This window comes from Rhamphochromis sp. 'chilingali' (genome assembly GCF_963969265.1).
Source record: "Rhamphochromis sp. 'chilingali' genome assembly, chromosome: 21".
Taxonomy (NCBI): Eukaryota; Metazoa; Chordata; class Actinopteri; order Cichliformes; family Cichlidae; genus Rhamphochromis; species Rhamphochromis sp. 'chilingali'.
This window is the reverse complement of record NC_137949.1, coordinates 24396594-24419691: the sequence shown is the minus strand read 5'-3', so window position 1 is coordinate 24419691 and position 23098 is coordinate 24396594. Positions and strand designations below refer to the sequence as shown.

Here is a 23098-nt window from a genome sequence, read left to right as displayed (position 1 = left end):
TGTCTTGCTAACAAGAGATTTGTGGGATCAACTCCTTTCGTATTACCCCTGTCGAGTGGCAATCGGTTAAAAAAAGGAGGAAGTTAATGAAGGAAATATTATACATGAAGGAAAATGTTAAGAGACTGTGTCGATAGAAAAATGCAGATGAGATGATTTGGTCCTTCTTTCTTACTTCAGAAAACTGGTAGTGCTAGGGCAAGTTAGTAACGCTGGGTTGCTACAATAAGGTCTCTTTCATACAGGTGTGTTGACGCCTGGGGCGGGCTTGGCCTCAGTCCCTTCCATTCACCCTGGCTGATTTGAACAATAACTATCGTATCTTTTAAAAGAGAAGGGAGGGTGAAGCGTCAAGAAGTAGATGCCTAAGAGCTCTGTTGGGGCCAAGAAAAACCCCCGCTGCCGTTGTCAGAGCTTGTTGATGTTGTAGGGAGGAATTTTTTTTTCGTTTTTGCCCCCACCCCCATAACCCCCACACTTTTTTTTCCCACTTCTGCGCTGGATTTGGTGTTTTGTGCCGTAGGACAGAGTGTGGTGAGGAGACAGAGGAACAAAGTGCTGCTGTGTGGAGCAGCAGCTGCTGCTTGCCGGATCAAAGGGGCAACAAGCGTGGTCTTCCTGGCCCAACGCTGCTCTGGAGGTGTTTGACGGACAGTCAGCAGCTGGTGCCGTACAGCCCGCCCTGTAGGGGTCAGGCTGCTGGACTGCAAGGCCCAGAGGTGACATACCGTCACTGGACAGGGGGAAGAGGGGAGAAGGTGTTAGATGGGAGGGTAAATAGAGGGAGAGATGTCTATGTTTGTTTCTTTTGTTGTGTGTGTTGCTTTGGTGTTTTAGTTTAGAGCGAGACTTTTGGGATTATTGTTCCATATTTCTATCAGATATTTACCCTTTTGTGATGAGTGAGTCAGTTCCCACTTATTCTTCATAATGCATGGATGACGGCTGCCTGGTTTTAAGGCTAAACAATTACTTTCCTAGCGTTGTGCTCCACACTGCAGTATTCCACCTCTTTGGTGCTGACAGAGAATCAGAGTGAGAAAAGAGAGACAGAGAGCAAGCATGCCGCAGTGCTATTGATTTATTTTAATTAGCTCCTCGTTAAATCTTGTCAGTTTGCAACACAAATATATAATTCTTTGTCTGATTTTCCACTGGAGTCTTAATGACTCGTACTCAGCGGGTTTCAGAGAGAAATGACTTCTGCCGCTAGACTGACAGAGCAATGCAAATGTTAGTCATATAGGACTGAGGGGGGGATGCCACAAATGGGCAATGAGTGGAGTAATAAAAAGGGAAAGAAAAACAGGTCAGTGAAAGTCCATGGAGGAGAGGTGAAACAGTCCCCCTTTCAGAGGCAGACAAAAGAGTGTGTGTGGGGGGGTGAGGTGGCGTGGGAGGTGGGAATATGGAGGCACAGTGGATGTGAGAAAGAGAGCGAGAGAGAGGGGAAGAGATAGACAGAGGTAAAACTATGTAAACACAGTGGCTGCCCTAAACGCGGGCCCTCACCGACGTTTCTAAAAAAAATGATCCTGTCTTGCTCTGCTTCACATCTGCACTAAATCAAACACAGGGGTGAGGTAATGTTCGCCCGGCACATGTCTCTCGACTCCTGTTTTAACTTAAAGAAGCGAAGAAGGTATAGAAAAGGGAAACTCTGTCGCTGATGAGCTTGAGAAAGCTTCCCCATTCCTACCTCCTTGTCACTTATCTCTATCCTAGAGGAGTGAAAAGCTCCTTTGTGATAGTTTATGATAAATCCACAGATACTGTAGGTTCAGTCTGGTGGCAAGCCATGTATAAACTGTTACAGGGGCCTGCCTGGACCATGTGAGCTGATTAAATCACCGTTGTTGACACTACAGTGGATCAGTGTTAGAAGTTCAGTAGCCTTGGACTACCCTGTGTCTGACTGGACCATAATTAGTGTTTGCTTATACTAAACACACTCTCTTCATGGGGTTAATTTGCATGCACTTCCCGGTCAAAGGACATCCAGTTTCCACTCCTGTCTCTCTGCCTTTCTTTTTGGTGGAAGAGCATCAAACTAAAGCCTTCCTCCTTTGATTCTAGTGAGTTGTGACTCAATCGCTGGGGGTTTGGAATCTTTATTTCTGTCTGAAGCGGAAGTATGGAAGCAATGAGCTTTAATAGGAACCAGAGGACAGTCATGTTTGCAAGCAGTGATCATGGATTGAGTTCAGTATGTTCTTGTACAGATTGTGTTGCATCTAATCTTCCTACAAAGCCAGACGAATAGGGGCCCAGGAATCGGAAACTTGCCCCCCTCTCACTTGGTATATGAGCTTCCAAAATGGGCATGTGTAGGTCAGCCATGAAGGCAATAAACTGTCAACGATTTTTGTGACACTGTTTAAATGCTTTGCACACTGTACAGCGCTATGTTTGGAGTAGTCCTGTGCTTATTTTTTAGATAAGGCACATTCAGTTTTCTGCATTTCATTCTCGTGTCTCACTCTGTCTTGTTTTTTCTTTCTTTCTTTCTTTCTTTCTTTCTTTCATCACAAACTCGTCAAACGAGTGACCCCACTCCTGATTGGCTAGGTTTCCTGTGATCTCCACCGCAATTGGCTAACTAAGCATTGAGACTCTCTGTTTCGCCTCTCTCTGTCTCGTCTCCCTCCCTCTCGCTCTCCGTCTCTTGGCTGTGCTCCAGGGTAGGGTGGTTTGGCATGACAATTTCTCAGCGAAGGAATGCTGACAACAGGAGCGAGTTACCAGGTGTGGCTGCAAGTCAGTTAACTAGAAACAAGGCCTTTCTGACAGACTGAGATGAGGAAGTAAGAAAAAAATTTAAGACAACACTGAGTGAGACAGACTGGTTTGCTGTGATTACATCTGCAAACCTCCAGTAACCTTTGATACTATTATGCTTGTGATGCAGTTGGCTTGCTGCATTAAAGGGGAGCGTTGTAAAATTGAAGGACTCTACTTAAAAAATAAAGTCTCGTGGTATGCTTTAGGATTATGTAAGTTCACTAGTCCATCTATATCTCTTCTTCTGTGCCTGACCAGATCTTAATCTCAGTCCCCCCACACTCAAGTAACTACAGGCTATAGCAAAACACAGCATGCTAGCCTGTCTCCATCATTCATATCTGCCCACTATGTTCAACTCCTAACAGCCGTAGTAAGTTTAGCTTCTTATATCATTAGGAAGATGGATACCAGGTCTTCCTGTGGAGATGCATTATTGTATCTGCACACAAGCTTGTGCTTTTCAAGTGCGTCTTTCACGCCATCTCAGTGAATAAAAGTGCTTCTGTGAGCCAGCTGGCAGTAGTATGTGAAGAATGTGCTGACATGCATTATACACACATATTGACTGACATGTGCATACATATTAACATGCAAGCTCTAAAGTGTACTTAGCACTGTGAGTGCAGTTTTTGAAACGCAGCTTGAAAATGTGTTTAGGGCCTATTGGCTGGACAAAACCAGTTGCTAATATTAAACAGCAGTGGGCCGCAGCCCCCAACAGCCCACTTTTTCCTGGGGTATTGTACACATTCTGAGCTGTATCCCAATGAATGACCTCCACACGACCCCCTAACCTTGCCTTTAATTATTTGTTTGAAGACAGCACGGAGTTCCCATGCTGAGAGGTACTCTGTGTACTATGTGTGCATGTGTGCGTGTGTGCGTGTCGGTGTTTCTGTGCTCTAACACTGAGCAGAGGCAGGCCATAATAAGCTAGACCACCAGATGTAGATAATAAAACATGGGCTTTGGGTTGGAGGTTTTTTAGCTAGTGTCCCCTGTGAGCCTCCTGTGTTCTGGTTAGCCTATGGACACACTGGCGGTGGTTGTGGTTATGTCCATGGTGTTGATGTGTAGATTTACAGCACACACACACACATACACATTTTAGCAAGTGGCTTAGGAATTCTAAATCCCTGTGGTCAACCTCTGTATCTCTCTCAGGACTTTGGGTCCTCTGATCCATCCATCTGACTGTCCATCTGAGTTGACTGGCCCTCATCTCTGGAGGATTCCTGGTTGTGTTGTTCTAAGCACACTCCATTAGCAGCTCACGGGTGGAGGGAAAACAGTGTTATCTGGCCCAGCTCTGATAATCTCAATTGACTTTACTCAGACCGATAAAAGGTGCTCTAAGGCCACAAGAGGCACCCCCACTCCCCACCCCACCCCCCAACTCTTTTCGGTGCACATCGTCGCCTGCTGGTTACTGTGGCAACTTGTTTAGTGTGCAAAAATTGTCTTTGTGAATCTTTATCGTGACAGTTAGCCAACAGGGAACACTGACAAGAAGCAGGTCCATTTGGGAAAATATCTGAAAATCCACATTTTTCCATACCCCAAGAGCTGTTTGGATACTAAAAATTAGTAAACACTGGCAGCTAAATGCTTCCCGGCATGCTTACATTTATATATTGTCTGTAAGAAGATGGAAAAACACAAATATAAACAACTATTTTTCCATCTGAAAATGACACTTTGATCCTACTGAGTACTCTCCAGTGCACAGAGTATTTCCTCTGCAGTCACTAGAAACCGTATGGTTGAATTTAGCACCTGGGAAGAACATTCTTAATATTATGTGTTTATGGCTGTGACCCAGAATACGTTAGGTAAGAATGCACATGGTTGTGATTTTGAGCCTGTTGGTGCATCCACAAAGGGAGAAAGCAGGACATATATTTTGGCAAGCCTTACACTCTGTACTTAAAGAGGGGAGTGTGATACGAGGAATGTCTTACTGTTTTCTTGCTCAGCTGGTTTCGATGCTGGAACCGTCTTTCTCCCTGAAGCACCTCGGGCATTTCTTGGAGCATAGCTATCGCGCAATGTTTTGTCCCCTTTGTTCAAAAATACTTCAGAGTTAATAAAAGTTCATTTTTATTCCTCCCTTAAATTGCAAATCATGCGTTACAATAGTATAATTTCCAATACAGCTCTCTCCTTCACTCCATTCCACTCCACCTCTCATCTTCCTCTTTCATTCTCCCTTATTCTCATGTGGGTTTGTTTCATCTTTTTTCTCTCAGGGGCCTGCAGTACCCCATGCGTACCTGCACTCTGGATGCCCCCTGGCAAATGAGCACCGCGTCTTTCTTTTCCCAACTGTGCATTTTGTACATTTAACCATGTCACTTTGAGCCGGGCAGATTACAGGCGTTTAAGTTCATTGGAGAAGGTAAGGGCAGGTATCAGGGCTTCATGGGGGATTAGGAACCCAAATTGGTTCCAGCTCTCCCTTCCTTCTAATGACCAGTTCTTTAGCCATATTGATGGTGCCTTGGCCCGTATGTTAGGAGAGGGCAGTAAAGCCTTTTTTTTTTCTTCCCTCCACTGTGTTTTTTGGAACTAGCAAAAGACTCCATGCTGGACAGCTCCAACGTGATTTGAAACCCCACTTTAATATCAACCACATGGGGGTACCCCTAGAGCTAGGTCCATGCTATGTTTTCAGGTTTATTAAAGTGAATGAGAGAAAGTCAGAATGAAAAGAGGTGGCAACAGAGGTAAAAAGAAAGATATAAAGGTGGAGAACTTCCTTGGCCTTAGTGGGCAGATTGTGTTTGACACAACCCAAGGCATCCCATTCCAAGTTAAAAAGGTTGCCCCTGGCTGGCAGTCACCTCCAGATGACCTCCGGCTCTACACTGGAAAAGCCACAGGAGCAAGACTGGCTGGGGAGGCTTTGTGGAGGTGCACTTACTCGCTGCTGTGGTGGTGATAAAACTTCAGACAGCCTAATTGATGGGCTCACTGACATAACAATACCTTGTGAAAGCACGGCGTGGCCCATGCCTGGTCCTCATTTCTGGACAGCTGGAAGGGGAGCAGAACCCCCTACAATGCAGCCAGAGTTGGGGGTCCCACAGAGGGGGAGGGAAGAGATGGGGGTGCAATGAAAGGAACCATTTATGTCCTGCATTTTGAACTTAAAGTTCATTTTGAAATTCAAGTATCCCCACAAAAAATAACATTTTGGTGCAATAACTGTAGAAGATGCAGTACATTACATAGAGTTGGTGAGCGTTGGGTAGAACTATAGCAGTAGTGACAGAAAAAAGAAAGCGAGACGGAGAGAGGAATGGATGTGCCATGTTGAGGGTTCTTCTGTGCCCAAGTTGCACTTAATACTTGAGGAATGTCTCCCTGGTGCCCATAGCAACCAAACGTAATCAAAAGCTTTATTAAAAGAGGGGGGAATAGATCATAAGGAACATTAAAAGTATCCCTCACTGGGTTCCCAAGTCAGCAGACAATTGCCCTTTTGTTTGTTGCTGTTGTGTCGTGAGCGCCTCTCTCAAGGACTCGGTGGCTAATGTTGCCATTAAGTCATGCAAAACTGTTTTTTCTTTGTGGAGGCTCGTGATGAATCTTTCTGTGTGTGAATGCAGCGTGATTTAACGTTTGCTTTTCTCTTCTCTGTGTTTATTTTTTCCTCTGCCAGGTTTATCAATGCCAGGAGAAGAATAGTACAACCCATGATCGATCAGTCAAATCGAGCAGGTAAAAAAAAAGGAAAAGACAAACAAAAATTTCAAAATGAAAAAACCCAAACAGACAATCCAGCTAATCTACAGTAGAGTACGGCTTCTTTTCCCTGCATGAAGACACCCTTTCCAAATCCTTTACTGGCAAGCACATTATGCCTGGAGCCCAGATTTTTAGAGGGGTACCCTACACCTACTCCCTCCTCTTCCTCTTCCATCGTTCATTCCCTTTTCCATTTTCTCAATGAGATGTGTTCAGCAGTGGTGCAGGCTGTTTGCTGATTGACTCTAATTGGAGATTTCCCAGTCTAAGTGGCAAGAGAGGTATATTAGCAGTCTCTCTGTGAATTACTAATTGGACACAAGAGGAGTGCCAAAAACGCTAGCAGCAATTTATGAGTTATCTCCCTTCTTTTTTAGGCTATTTTGTTTTTCTTCCTTTTTTTCAGTTAGGTAGGGGGCTTTCCCCTGAATTTTTCTGCTGCATTTTTATTTCCTTCCCTCAAGAATCACTCTTCTTAATTTTGATCTTAAGTAGTCATTCACTGCATTGCAAATATCAAAACCTCTCTGATTTTTTTTAATGGATTCCACCATTATGTCTTGATTTATCCCCCATGCACGAGAGATTTACATTGGTTTAAAAAAAGATGGAACACTTTATATTGGTAAATCATAACACACTGATTTTCCATGTCTAATGTGTTCAGATTTCCAAAAGCACAACCTAGTAGTAGCAAGTATGCCACTATGTGATCCTGCTGAATGTTTCAGTCACCCTAAGCTTCATTGACTTTGGCATTACCAAAAAAGAAAAAAAGAAAGAAGAAGAAAAAAACAGTAATTCTCGTTTTATGAAGATCCCTACACTCAGGGATGGAAATTGTTCAAACCGACACGAGCCATGATTAAAATGAGATGCACTTACAAATGTGGGCGCCTCTTTCTATACTTATTGCTCTTTTGTGTGGAGTATTTGACAGCCTGCATCCAGTGTGTGCCAATCAGCAATCTCTACTAACACAGCATGACTAACATCTCCCTCTAATCTTTGAGAATTACAGATTATCCAAGATAATTCTGTTATAGTCCCAGAATGCAATGGTTTCTGCAGTCTCCAAAATGCATTAGTTCAATAAGCCTAATAATAAACAAAATAAGATCCAGCTGAGCAAAGATTGCTGCTCTGTCTTCTTTATTATTATAACAGCTAATCAGGTAATTCATCCATAATACATATTAAACGATCTGGCAGTTTTGGGATTATCTAAATTTGTATGTTATGTTCTTCTTAAGAAAAGAAACATATACATGTGCTATGGATTTAACAAAATATTTGAAGGCTGAGTCTGGATGAATTGCCTGCCATGGCATAAATTCTTCCCATCCTGTCAAACTGCATGCTTTCTTCTCTCGGTTAGAGAACAATGTGTCTCCCTTGAGCGTGGTTTTGAATGTACGCACAAGTGTTTGTGTGTGCGTGTGTGCTTGCATGCATAAGGACCCACTGTATGCATGTTTGCATGCCACGCGTCAGTCAGTGCTGTCCACAAACATGAGCACAATGTCTTACAGTATGTTTGGGCTGGAGCTGGGACAATTGCTGATAGTCTGGTGTGTTTTCTCTTCTTCTTCCCCCCTTCCTTTTTCATGTCCACATTTTGACTACAATCAGGTTTTCTTCTTGATCCTTCAGTGAGCCAAGGAGCAGCGTACAGTCCGGAGGGCCAGCCAATGGGTAGCTTCGTGCTGGACGGTCAGCAACACATGGGGATCCGACCAGCTGGTAAGTCCATCCGCCTCCTTTCCTTCGTCCGTCTTCCCTCCACCATGCCTGCTTTACCACACAAGAGTTACCAAAGAGCTGAATGACACTGACCCCACTGTCTGCAGCATGAAATGTAGTAACCTCAGCATGGAGAAGGTCTCCCAAGTCAGTCGCATAAACCTAACACTAGTGTGCACCTCAACCACGATAACGCTTGTCTTTAAAAGTCCCCCCCGCCTGCCTTGCTTGTGCTTTTTCTAATCTCATAATCACAACAAATGGGTTTAAGGGAACCAGCAAGAAATGTAAACTCTTAAACCACTTCTTCACATCTTCCTCTTCCCTCATTTTCCATCTAAAGCTAACCAACCTCATCCCTTCTACTAGTTGGTCGTCTCTGACCTCGCTGTGACTCAAACTCCTGCTGATGCTTTTTCTGGCATTTATCTCTTCTTTCTAGGGCCTATGAGTGGAATGGGGATGAATATGGGCATGGATGGGCAATGGCACTACATGTAACCTCCATCTTGTAACTCAAAAAGCAAAGAAAAGGGGGAAGTAAGTACTGGGTTCTTTTCCTTGTTTTTTTCACACGTTGGGGCTGCTGGGTTTTATTTTTATGCTATTTTTTTCCCAATTCCCTTTCACTTGACCAGCACAATGTCCTCTCACACTGGGCAGAATTTTACAGCAAGCTTGGGCCCCCTTCCTTCCCAGCAACAACTTAGGTAGCCAGAAAGATGCTTTAAATGTAGAGGATAAATTGAAGACTTGAGAAAAAGGGGTAATCATCCTGGGACAGAGAGGACCCGACTTGTGGCGCCAGACAACATGAACAACAACAGAAAAAGGGGGGGGAAGAAACAACCTGGCATGGCATGCACAAATTTATTTATCACAACAGCGCCATCGCTCTCCCCATCTTGGACAGCCAATGCAAATGTTGGACATTTAGGGAAAAAATAACATCTCCTGGGGAAGGGCCTGACAGGGAGAAATTAAGCAGGCTCCAGTGAAGCGATAAAGAAGGAGAAGTGAAACTGTCCTCCGAGTGACATAAATCTGTCTGGGGAAGGATTGATGCCCAAATTATCTTATATGCAAAGACGGGAACACCGCAGTACATTACGGCCCCTGAGCAAGATATACGGGCCGCGGGTGACATGGCCGATTCTTCACTGGGGGTTTGGTTTGAGCTGTGTAAAGGGAGGAATGAGTGTGTGGGGGGGCTGTGTGTTTTGATTATTTTTTACTGGAGGGAGACGATTTGGGGAGCGGGAGGAGGCAGTGAGTGGCCTGACCTGAGACTCGCAGACAAGAGCAGGGAGACACTGAGATAAATTTATAAGGTAGAAGACACAGGCATGCACACTTTGTCCAAAAGGAGGGGGTCTTTTTCACACATACAGATACGGCCTCTCCGAGACACTGTTTTCCTGTCTCTGTCTCTCTTTCACACACATACACACACAATCCCTCTATAGCTAAATGGCGGCAGTCTGATTAAGCTGGCCATTCTGCCACAGTGCTGACATTTGAAAAATCAAGACATATAACATCCCAAAGGCGGCGGGGCAGATGAAATTTTATTTAACACCTAAACTCCCTTGCCCAATGAGGCACAATATAATAACACTTACCTTGATTAAAAGAACCCTTTATATGTAAATGGAGACTGGATTTTCCAAAGGGTCACAGCGGTAATTCTGCCGACAGAGATCATTTCACCCCTCCAGTCCTTGCATTCTCTCTCTCTTCCTCTGCTTCTCGCTGCCTCTCGCACGTTTTATCTCATCCCCTCCTGTCTTTGCTAATGGCAGGAAGGAAAAAAAGAGAGAGAGAGAAGGGAAAATCAGGAAGCAATGTTCCCTAAAACAGCCACACAGAGACAACATTTGCTCAGGTTGGCTAATTCTTAATATAGGGCTATATAATTTTGAGACTATTTAATTACGTAACATACTTTATGCTTCATGACCAATTACATTAATAGCTTAATACAGAGCAATATTATCCTCTCTTGATTTGATTACACAGTCACACAATATGGTATATTTGGTACTTAATTATGGCCAGCCATTGAGCAGGACTACTGTGCCATAACAGAAGTGCGCAGCCAGCTAGGGAGGCAGGCATGCAGAGATGGCAAGGGAGAGAGGCCCAGTCTGTCCTCAGTCATTGTCTTCAGATTTTACCACTCTTGTTAATAAAAGAAGGGGTGGGGGGGGTCTAGGATCTACTTAACGGAATGACTGGAGCTTACAAGACTAGAGATTACCAGCTTACAGTGTCAAAAACATCTGCTGGGCCTTTTAACAGGAGCTGTCCTGGATTATATGGAGGTGAGGGCATCCATCATACCCTACTAACACCCTGAATGATTTATTTATTTTATGACCTGAGTAGTGAGGTTTTAAGAGACCTGTTCTGACAAACACTTGCATTTCAAATGAACTGACATGGAAAGGGAGCATTAGAGAATGGCATAGCTTTCAACCAGCGGACTGGCCATTAATCTTGGCCTTTGCTGTCCCTCTCTCCTTTCTGTCCTCCTCCTCTTCCCCTCACCGGGGTCCTCCAGTGTAATTTCTTAATTGCAGTGTTCTAAGGTGGAGGAATGCAGAGAGTGAGCATGCCTAGTGACCTTGCAGCGACCTCTCCCCTCCTATTACAGCTTCTAATCCCCCAGGGGTTCACATTACAAAGCAGGCCAGCCCAGACCCAATCCCAGACCCAGGCCCCCTGGCTCCAGCGGGACCTCCTGCTCACTCGTTTCTCCCCAAGGTCCAGGCCTCTGGACCAGCCTTGTTCCCATACTCCAGTCCCAGGCACCAGGAACAACACCCCCACATTTGACTTTTTTTTTTCTTGCTGATTACAACAAACAGCAATGCGAAAAGCCAAACAGTGGCACTGCTGAGCCAGCCCCGTGTCCTGGGTCGTGTCACAGTATGAGAGATGCAGCATGCTGAGGTCTCTACACATATGAAGTGGAGTCCACCTTAAGAGATATCAGCATAAGCCACCGCCTTTCCGTTTGCTCTCTCTTTCCACTTTTTTTTGTCTTTGTTACACTGCCTTGCCGCTGTTTGATGAACAACTGGTACTTTTTTTTTTTTGCTTGAAATGCTCTTATTCAGAGGCGGAAACAAGCCTTTAATGTTCTCTATATTGGTGATGCAACTAACCGAGACCTAAATTATTTAACGATGTCTTTAAGAGATTCTAAATCAAATATGTGCACAAAGGCACATCCCCACGAGAGAATGCCTGTTTAGTTAGTCACTAAATTCAGCTGGGGAATTGACTCTTCCACTTGTAAAAGTATTAGCACTTCTCCACATCAATACGCCTGCTTGGTTTTCCTCACATCCTCCAGGACTACAGTGTCTGTGGATGACTGAGGATCATTTTCCGACCTGAGACCTGACCACAACGCTATTGGGCATTGTAAACCACTCACCATCGCCTAAAATAGTCTGCTACAATAATGTCTCTCTTTACTTGTAGGAGCTAAAAGCGCTGCAGTCACAGGCGCAGTGTCATAAAATCTGTTAAGCTCTTTGTTGGAGACGTTGAGTTTAAATTGAATTAAGGTCTGTTAATGGAGAGGGAGCGTGTCAAAGCTGCGGCGAGAAAACAGTTTTAGTGACTGTGTAAATACGTTCTCGCCTTTCTGCCTTTCTTCTCAGGTCTGTCAGGCATGCCAGGGGAGTACGTACCTCAGAGTGGTCCTATGGGCATGAGCATGATCCCACCCACTTACACCAACCATCATCAGCTGACCTCTCACCCTTCCCAGCTCCGACACGGGCCCCCTTTCCATGCATACCTACCCGATCATCCCCGCGTCCACCACACTCATCACGCCATGCTGATGCACGGAGGACCCTCGTCGCACCCAGGAATGACCATGTCTGCACAGAGACCCCCTTTGCTTTCTCCCGTTGACCCCAGTACTGGAGGACAAGGCCTGGACATCCATGCCCAATAGCATAAGGGAACTTTGCTACGACATCACGACAACAGCAGCTACTACAAGAAACCAATAAGAATAAAAAACAAACAAACAGCAACCAACAATAAATCCTATTTTGAGACTATTTTTAAGAATAAGAAGCAAACCCTTTTGACCAGAATTTGACACGAACGAAACAGAATTCCAGATGAGCTGTGATAATTCTTTTCTTTTTTTTTCTAACTTGTCAATTTTGTTACTTTCATCCAAACGGAGGACCAAGCTGACAAGAACACTTTGTAAAGTCTTGGGCTTTTGGTAAAGATCAACAGAGGATGTTTTGACATACGCGTGCAAAGAACGGACAGACGCACCCGCTCGGAAAAAAGCAAAACACACACACTTTTCTCACACTCACGCACCGTCATAAACACGTTCAGTACACATTCATGTGATGCTCTCAAACGCTTCTATAAGATCACTCTGGAAGATTTAAAAAAGAGAAGAAAAAAAAAAAAGAAACAACAGAAAGACTCCAAGAGTTATAACTACTGTAGTATAAAAGTATAGATAAATAAGTTAAAACTTGTGCATTTTTTTTGTTGATCACATGGTTTCTGTTTCCTGAGCTAGTTTTAGAATTAAAGGTTAACCTTTTCTCTCTCACACTGTGTGTGCTCCTTCCTGGAGGAGAAACTGTCTCGCAGCACAGCACTATTAAAGAAAAAAAAATAAGAAGATGGAACATCTCAAAAAGGCTTCAAACCACAGAGGGCAATCAGGTCCTGTCCCCCATAAGAACAGGGCATGATGGGAAAAGGCTGCTAAATGACACCGGATCTCTCCAGAAGATTCAGTTTGAACATTTGTCATGCCCCTCTCTCTCTTTTTCTTGTTTTTGGTTCATGAATGAATGTTGCCCTGTAGGTTTTAAAGAAAAAAAGAGTTCGTTGTTTGAATTGCCCAAGCACTGGATTGTGTTGGTTTTATACATTTTTATTTTAATATTATTTTATTTTTTTTGTACCCTGGACTCTCATTGATGAAGAGCATTTTGAAGGAAGCTTAATAGTGGAAAAGCAACATCCTGCAGCGCTTCTTTATCTGTGGATCAACATTCTTGCCATAAGGACAATGCTGACACAAATGTTGATTCTGTGGCACTGGAGAAGCATTTGATGGTTGATGCACCAAAAAACCTGAAACACACACACACACACACACACACGCATACACACACACAAAAAAAAGAAAAGAAAAAAAACTTAAATTATGAACTCAATGCTTTTGGGAGAAAAAAGCTGAGAGAATATTGTAACAAACTTCGTACAGAGTTCAGTCTATTAATTGTTTCATGTTAGATATTCTATGTGTTTACCTCAATTGAAAAAGAATGTTTTTGCTAGTTTCAGATCTGCTGTGGCATTGATATTGTATGTCCATGAATTCCTTCCTTTTTCAGCACGTGTTCCTCACTAGATGATAAGATGCCGTCTCCCTTAAGCTTTGTCAAAAATACATTAAATACTTGTATGAGGACTGTGACGTAATGTTTAAAAGGTGTTCAGTCACAAATGCTGTAATAAATATTTCATTTTTGATTTTTGTTAGCTTTTTGTGTGATTAACTGTGTTGCATACAAGTCTTAATTCACGTACCCATTTTAACAGAACACAATTAATTGGTTTATTATTATTATAACTCAGAAACCCTTTTTTTGTATATATATTGTTGCCTGTTGAATTTATTTTTGCAAATGGTCATAAAAATACACCATTTCAAACTTTCTTCCAGCACTCTGTTTGCAATAGCTTGTTTTAACCAGACTGCCCGTTTGAGTGCCCTCTTAAACTGACAATAACAAATTGTGGTTGAAATACATCTTCCCATGGACATTTATTTAGGCACACAAATATGCCCTCCGCGTAATAAATTACTGACAAATGCAAATAAAGTGTGCAAATTGCAGAGCAAATTCAACACCAGCCCATCTCAGACTTAGAAGGCTATTAGCAGTTAAGTGGAGGTGCATTTAAAAGAAAGAAAGAAAAAAGGCTGACAGTGGCCTGGACTTATTGATAAGCATAAACAAAACGTTTTAAAGGGCATGTATTTTTATTTTATGTATTTATTTATTTTTCTAAAGATATCCAACATGAGGAAAGTGACTATGAACTGAGTGGAAGTGAATTAGTTTAAATATTTAAAAAAAAAAAACCAGTAAAAATAGAAATAATAAAAAAGCCAGGGTTCTCCCTGTACCCTCCAAAAAAAAAAAAAAAAAGTCCACATAGATTCACCTTTTAAAGTCTTCCTACTTATTCTAACAACAGAGCAATGATTTGTTCCCACAATAATTGCCTCTTCGGTCAGAACCATGGCGGCCCTCTGTATGTGCTTTGTGCTAATTTCTGCCGTTTTGCAGCGCCGCCTGTCGGTCTAATCGGGCAATGTCGTCCAGGAGTACAGAGATGGGCTTTGAGGGCTATCTCTTCTCTCTTGTCTCTATCCCTGCGCCGGTGTTCTCCCGCGGCCACCCAAGTCATAGCCTTAAACCAGAAATGACAACATAACTTTGGCTGAAACATTTTCTGTCCTTTACTTTCTTGCACTGGATTCAGGGCTATAAGTATGTTTCAACTCCTACATTTTTTTTCTCTTAATTATCATTGCAAACTATTTTTTAATCTTGTTATTATGTGTGAAGCAACAAATATAGTGTATGGAAAATTATAGGTATTATTATTATTATTATTATTATTGAATTTTACTGTTTATTTTGCACACTAACCAAACTGGCTTAGGATTCTCTTTTTTCTTTTTAAATTTTTAATTCTTTATTTCTTCTTGTGTTGTCGTTGTTATAGAGATTTTTCTTTTTTCTTTTTTTTAAGATTTTCGATTTATTTTTTGTGGGTTTAAATATTAACCGAGCCTTTTTTTGCGTTTTATTTTTATTCAGATATTATAATTTATCGTAAAAAAAAATGATGGGTCTTTTTTTATACATTATTGTTTAGATTTGTTTGTTTGTGACGCATTTGCAGGCCTAAACAGGTTTTTAACTGTTGACTTTAGTTTTTTATTATGTATTTTCTCCGGTTTTGCACATCGCATATTTCCACTCTCTGCGTGGAAAGTCCTTTTTTTTAATTTAAATCCAGCATTGACAGATTATTATTGTTTAGCTATTTATCGTTCATATATTTTGGCCTGCACGACAATCCAAAAGCAATATTTCCTTTTAGGTATTTCCCCCCTCTTTTAATTGGTTTAAACGATTCCCAGGTTGTCGGTGAAAAATTGTTTTAATTGCAGACACCATACCTGAAGAGATAATCGTTATTTAACAATATTTTTTTTCCAATTCGGGATGCTGGGCCTTAACCAGGCAGAAGAAAAAAAATTATTAGTTTTACACCAAAGTCTAGTTTGGTGTATCTTCTTTTGTCGACTATTTAAAACCTAAAAGCCCTTTTTGTTTTTTTAGTGGTCTATTATTCTGTGGATAAAACGGAAGGAAGAAACCCTTCGTTTTGTGCGGAGATTATCAGATGAAAAAGAGAGAAAACGTGAGGATTACTGTGGATGGAGAGGATTTTAATATTAATAGTTTTTTTTCTTTTCTCCCCCCCTCGTCCCGACCCCCCCCCCCCCCCCTCCTCCTCCTCCTCCTCCTCCTCCTCCTCCTCCCTCCCCTCTTCCCCGATGAGACAGAAGGTAGATTGCCTCTGCTGCTTTCCTTTTGCCGATTCGGTGTGACAGGGATGATGGATGATCCAGCCGAGCTAAACAACTCCACCCCTTCATCTCCTCCCTGTCAAAGCCAGTCCGGGCCGCTGCTGCAGGAATAAAATAAGGAATATATTCCCTCTGCACTGCTGCACAATGCAGCCCGTTCCTCTGGAAGACACTCTCCTCCCGTGCAACAATATTAAAAGTCCACACACCCAGTTCACCCGCTAGAAACACTGAGTGCGTTACAGAGGCAACATGTTAATAATACTCATGTTATTGGATATGTTTGCGTGTGCGTGTGTGTGTGTGTGTTTGTATATGTGTGCGTGCGCGCTTCCTGCAGAGCATCTGGTAAAGTGGGGTTTATGATCTAAGAGAGACGACTGCAAATATATATTTTTAGATACACAAGTGGATCTGCTGGCAGCGACGGGGGGGGGGGGGGGGAGCGCGTTAGAAAAGTTTTGCTTCTTCTTTGTTGTTCTTTCAAATTGCTGATTTGGATAGTGGTCGTAAAAATGAACGCTTACGCAGGGACTGAGTGTCCTTCGCTGTGCAGCTGGCTCTCCCCAAAATGGCTTGCTCTGGGGGACAGGGACAGTTTTTTTTTTTTGTTTTTTTTTTTTTAAGTTTCAGTTTTCTGTGTGTGTAGGCCCATGAGTGTGTGTACGCATGTGTGTGTCTGTGTGTTGCCCTCCTTTTCTTCCTTTTTTTTTTTTTTTTAACATTTCAGCAGTTTTCTCTCCTCTTGCCATAAGGTGTTTCTATGACTACGTTATGTAGGCCTGTGCGAGGCGGGTCAGAGGCGGGGGTCCCTGGGAGAAAAGGACCGCATTTGGCTGATCATTTATCAATGTCAACCGCATAATGATTCTCCCTGCAGTCCCCCTATTGATGAGGATAATTACATTAGCTCAGAGTGACTGATCAATAAAGCCCAGGGAAAATGGTTTATTATAGCACCACCGAAAAGGCTTTCTGGACAACCCAGTCTCACGGCAGTGGCTTCCCCCCCCCCCCCCCCCCCCCTTTTTTTTAAAGAAGACTTGGTTGTTTTTTGCAATCCAAACTCAGCAAAGGCAACTGTGTGAGTCCAAACTTCATCTATCCGTCGAGTTCACATTGTGTTTTTAACTTCTAATGCTTATTGCCCCCTTTTTCTCAGTAATGAGATGTGATATACTTTCACATTTTATTTTCCTATACATGAAGCATTTCCTTTTGGCATAAAATAAATTAAAAAAAATACACGAATTTGCACACCAGGAAATAGCTCACCATGTAGAAACCACTCAATTTTCAAGCCAACTAGCAGGGGAATGGCGCATAAAGACGCATGCATTCATATCTTACGCGATTAATCAAAAGTCAGGCTGCGTTAAGAACCAAATGCTCCCATCTACCTGAACTGAGCTGTGATTTCACATACACCTCCCTTTTCGTGTAATGCATTTTGTCTGGGTGTTGGATAAGCAAAACACGCGCTCAAATGGCAGCAACACCTGATATGGCGTAAAAGTCAAGCCGGCCTTGAGGAGAAAGTCTTCAAATGAAAAGCAAACAAAAGAGAAAAAAATTAGCACACGGAACCAAACAGAAATAACCAACAAAGACAACCAGTAAATGCATTTCTGACCTCTTTCCCCGTCCCCATCTCTCCGCCCCACCACTCTTTCTCTCTCCTTCTCTCTCTCCTCGTGTGTGTGTGTGTGTGTGTGTATATGTGTGTGTTCTTTAATTGTCAACAACTTATCCCCTGCAGGAATGTTGCAAACTCTTTCGCCTTAATTCTCCGTGGTGCTCTGCGCCAGCTCCCATTTACCGCTGATGAACGTGTCTGCAGGAGACAGCTCCATTATCTATTTATCATTTATGATACTATTTCCTCAGACAATAGGAGAAGAAACGCGCCCGCAGATAGTCCCACTGATGACTCCTCACTGGCCTTCTGCGATATTTACTCGACGGCATTTTTGATCAATAGAAAATTTGGATTTTTGTCTTAAATAAAAATAAATAAATAAATAAATAATAAATAAAAATCTCTGGAATATTGAAATTAAACATAGCATTTTATATAAATATATTTTTTGCTGCAAAAAAAATGCAAATAAAAAAAGAGCATCATGGCTTATATTTTTATGAGGACCACCTTAAAAAAATCTTCAACTGTCCGGGTGATATTCACGATTGTTTGCTTGCCCGCTACAGGAATAAGAGGCGATTTTTTTCACACTTCAATGATACTTGTCTTCTTAAAAAAGAGTGACTGCCACTCCCCTCAACACACATACACAACCCCTCTCCAATGCACACTCACCCTGCAAAAAGGAAATCTTAATGATGCGAATGTTATAAATAGTCAAATAACATAGCTATGGGGGGTTGGAATTAGCAGAAACTGAAAATTGCAATGGCCAGTGCTGAGGCTGCTGGAGAGGCAGAAAAGACGGCATGTTAGTGCAGAATAAATAAGGCGCAATAAAAAGGGAAATAGCCGAAGTTTAGTCAAGCCTTGAGGTACTCAAACCTTCATTTCAATCAGTTAAGATTTAATTAGGCAAGCCGCTGGCCTCCTTTTTCCCCTCCTCCTCCTCATTATATTCCCTTTTCCAGCACCGTGTTACAATGGCCCCAAGGTTGTCAACGTTTGACCGGTTTTTCAGTGAAATAATCACGGTTTATGGCTTGAGAGCCCATAAGATTGGGGTATAAATATGGCATTATTCCATTATGAAACGAAAGTCCTAACACTGAGTGGCGCAAATATCGATTCTCTTAATTTATGGGTTGTTTTCGTAAGTAGATTTTTTTTATTCCTAATTTCCTTCGGTTATTTTGAGAGCTTAAAAAAATGGTTAGAAATATCTTGCGGGAGGCCGAGGGCAGCAAAGTGAGACATTTCACAAGAACTGTAAATAACAGAAGAGGGCTGAGGGAGAAGCAGGGGGAGAGAAGCGTGGATGCGCACACATAGTGGATTTTGTAAAATATGAAATTTCTCCGGGTTATTGATTAATGTGCATATTTCTAAAGGCACGATGCGCATTTCAAATCCATTAAATAACTTCAATATAATGTAGATGTTCTCAAGCGAGAGAGAAAGAGAGGGAGAGGGAGAGGGAAGGAGCGCGATCTGGAGACCCCCTCCCCACCACACCCTTGGGCGCAGTGTTATTACATGATGGCGACCCCTTCTGGGGGCCAGAGTAAATGTATTTATGGAAAGAGAGGAAGAAGAAGCGGTTTCTATGTCTTTCTCTTTGAGAGACATCAGCGTTCATTCGTTCATTTCCATTTCTGTGTTAAAAATTGCAAATAACATTGAAGTTTATACTCAGACGTGTATATTTATGTACATATACAAATACGGATATCCTACTTTTTTTCTTCCTTTACCTCAAAAGTTTACATACTGGGATCCCACCTTGGCTATTTCAACATATGAGAGAGACCCTGACCTGCTGCCGTAAATGTGACCTCAGAGACTCTCGTTTCATATTTACTCACAGGTAAAAGGCTCCTTATGCATGTATTAGGAGAGCACGTTGATGGTAAAATCAATAAAGATGGATTGTAGGGTCAATATAATGCTTTGCACCTGGGGACTTGTTGCCCGGCTCCCATTCCTGAGTGTGTGTGTGTATGTGACAGAGAAAAAGAGAGAGAGAAATGAGCAATTCATACGCGACCATCTCTGCAAGCTCTGTGTACGCCGGTGGCTGTGCGTCTGTGTTTAAAGAAAAGAGAGGAGGTTTGAAGAGCAGGGCAGCAGGGCTGAAGTCATCCAGCCGGGGACCCGAAGGACCCTGCTAACTCTGACATCATTAATCACGGCCCACTTGAAGATTATGGCTGAAAGTATAGAATCGGTAACCATTATCGTCTCGGATGGCAGTTAAAACCTCGACAATTCAATGGCATGCAGGCATCTATACGAAAGAGAAAAAAAGAAGAAGAAAAAGGAGCGAAGACAAGTGAAGGCAAAAAGAGGAGAGGGAGTCTGGTGACACTGGGATGGAGTTCCAGGCTGTGCGTCAACGCGAGTCAACGGTGCTCCACGTAATTAGCCCAGACTGGTTTAATATGATTATAAAACATAGCGACGACAGACTCCAAGCACAGCCAACCGCAATTTATTTAATTATTATTATTATTATTATTATTATTATTATTATTATTATTATTATTATTATTATTATTATTAATAATAATAATAATAATTTATAATAATAATAACTTTTCACACAGAATTGATCATTGATGATTTCTTATTTTAATAGCATCACATTGTTATTGAAATAAGTAATCATTTAATTTCGTTTAAATATGAACTGAAATGCGTTTCATTGCCTTTACAATAGTGGAAAGTGGAAATGGCTTTATATTATTTAAAATATTTTCCACAAACTTTAAGACCGGATAAGTTGCTCTTATTCAAATTACAAATAGCCCAACAACTTCGGATAATCATCATTTTATCCAGTGAAAAGCGGAAAATGACGTCTTAAATTTAGATTACTTTTTTTCAGTCGCAAACAACATTATTTTGGTCATTTTAAACTATATAATCGGGCGAAACTAATTATTTTAAACTATCAAGATGAGTTTACTTGCAAAAAACATGGAATGTGCATGTGCGAAAAATTTTTTCACACAACATCCACGTCAGCGTATTATTATTATTATTATTAGTCATGTTTTTCTGCACAACACTCTAATAGCAGGTGATTCAAGGACCCATTTTATGCGGTGTCTTGCATTAAAATCGGTCGCTGTGAGCATTTTCACAAGCACACAGAATACAGGGGAGACAAGAAACGCTAACTTGTTCCCTGTTAGCAGGGAAGCTTCAGTGATGAAAAGCAATAGCTGGTGTCAAGAACTTTTTTAGCACGTCACTACAGCTGGTGGGAATAAATAGTCAACTGAAGAGGAGGGGTTGCAAGCCATGACATAAGGGTATTTGGGTATGTGGCCACAGGGAGCTTTCATATCTCCTCAACACAATAAAAGCCTTGTGTTCAACTGTCTTACAAGTTCAACTTTGTTTCACAACAAGGAGTGTAAACTGTTGTCAATATTCAGATAGCCTTCATCTACCAATAATGACAGGCAGCCGGCTTTCTATCTTATCTGTGGGTCAGGTAGCGCCATACCTGAGGGGAATAACTGCTGCGATAAAGAGTGCCTGGGCCAATAGAAAGGCTCTTGTCTGTCTGTGAGGAGTTAATGGAGAACGCCACTGGAGACAGGAAGTCCTCAGAAAGTGAAAAGCACTTTATTGCACACCTGAATGGCCTGGAATAGGGTTTCCCTCAAACCCAATGGGAAAACCACATTACAGGTCTTTACACAGGGTCATTACAACAGGGCAGTGGAGTTCAAGTGATCCATTGCATTTGAATGACAACATCACATCGCTCTATTCATTCTTCCCTCTTGTGTGACCTGATGATGATCCCTGTGGGATTGGGATGTTGTCAGTGGAGTGACGTGTTGAAGTTACAGTAGAGCATGTGCAAGATTTGGCCCATGCAAGTGTGCATAAAAACCCACTCCAGCACACATGCGGCCCTCATCCTTTGTCACTAAATGTGAGTCAAGACCGTTGAGGTGATGTGGTTTTCTTGTATCAACAGGTTCCTGGTCCCATAAGCCACAGTACACTGCAACGTGACATCATCAGGCCTCTAAAACTGAATTGCAACATCGATCCCTCTCAGGCTGACCTCCCATAAGTCAAAGGCAGACAATGTGAGACGTGTGTTTAGATGGAAGTGTATATTTACCTGCCAGTGGGAACTCAAGGACATGGTTCCAGCAAGGTTATATCCAGCCACATCGTGGAGTGTTTTGGGGTGAAAATGAGTTGTAAAAATGACAAATGGCCTACAATTCTCTAACTGAAGCAGCACTGCAGTTGGCACTGTGTTTTAAGCAAAACAGTTAATTGCTCAGCGCAGCAAAGGCTCGATGAAACACTCATAAAACATCACAAAAAAAAAGCCAGTGCCTTCTTCTGTTCTTGTCTTCACCGTGCAAACGACTGCTTCCATCCCTGCTCTTCATAATTTCCCAGCACAAAAATATTATGTTGCCTGTGGCAACAATTCAATAAAATACCCAATCACATCTGTTCTTTCATATATTTCCCAAATTAAGCTAAGTCTGTACATAATAGAGAAGTCTTCTCATCTGTGTGCTAGGATTTCAAGCCAGGATTTACTGCAGGGTGATAAATGACAATAAGGCTTGTTTTGACAAATGCAATGCTACTTTTGAATGAGCGAGGGGTTGGCACAGTGTGCAGGGCCAGACCCACTGTTATCAGCTGGATTAGTGGCTCTGATTATGCCCTGGAAGCTTTTGCTCTCAGCACCAATCAAAACCTGCGGTCCGTGCATCCCATAATAGCCACGTTCATCCGTACAGTAGCCCCACCTCCTCCCAAGTGCACTTATTTCATAATAACAAGCTTGCCACAGCTCTCATCAGGCCATAATGCTCACAAATAGAAGACAAGGGAGAGGGTGAGCCAAGGTTGTTTTGACCGAATCATTTTTTTCTCTCCACCTCATGCAACTAACCTTTTCCCCCTGACTAGCTCTAGTCGTATTTTCCGACCACGCAGCTCTAATCTTTTAGGATGTCACTTGTGATCATACATCTACTGCTGCCTTTCTGCTGTCTGCTCCTCTTCTACCTTTCCTCTACCCTGCTGCTTTCCTCACCCCTGCTCATCGCCATGCTGGCCTGAACCTGATTTTGGGGTTGTTACCGGGCTTCCTCTGGACCCTCGCTGTGATCAGGAGATATCACAGTTTCTGGGTCACTTCTGTCACAAACCAAATGCCATTCAAGGGGGGGGGCTGACCTTTCTAGTGGCTGATGCTGGAGCAGGCATACTCCATGCGGGTTGTCACCCCTGTGGTTCCAACCACAAACGCACATTCGGTTGTATTCCCGTTATCTCTTTTATTCATTGCTATACATGTTAAAATAATACGCATGAATGTAGCTGGAACAAAAATAGCTGATGTATGACATCTTGGCTAAGCTCAGGACTGTGACAGGCCTAAGTGCTAGCTGCAGACACATGGTATATCAGATCTCAGTAGAAGGAACTCCAGATATGCTTCC

At 42.4% G+C, this 23098-nt stretch overlaps 1 protein-coding gene across 5 annotated transcripts in view; it reads left to right on the top strand.

The window, feature by feature from the left end:
• The window catches only part of meis2a (Meis homeobox 2a), a 79789-nt gene extending 65784 nt beyond the window's left edge, over positions 1-14005 (top strand). For 2 of the 5 annotated variants that reach the window (XM_080871688.1, XM_080871687.1), the window contains exons 11-13: positions 6449-6507; positions 8167-8277; positions 11952-14005. In XM_080871688.1, the coding sequence (XP_080727814.1) occupies positions 6449-6507; positions 8167-8277; positions 11952-12253 (472 nt within the window). In that variant the 3' untranslated portion in view covers positions 12254-14005. Of the gene's footprint in view, positions 1-6448; positions 6508-8166; positions 8278-8719; positions 8818-11951 lie in introns of all 5 variants that reach the window. The other 3 variants (XM_080871690.1, XM_080871691.1, XM_080871689.1) reach the window with 3 other exon arrangements.
• The last annotated feature ends 9093 nt before the right edge of the window (positions 14006-23098 follow it).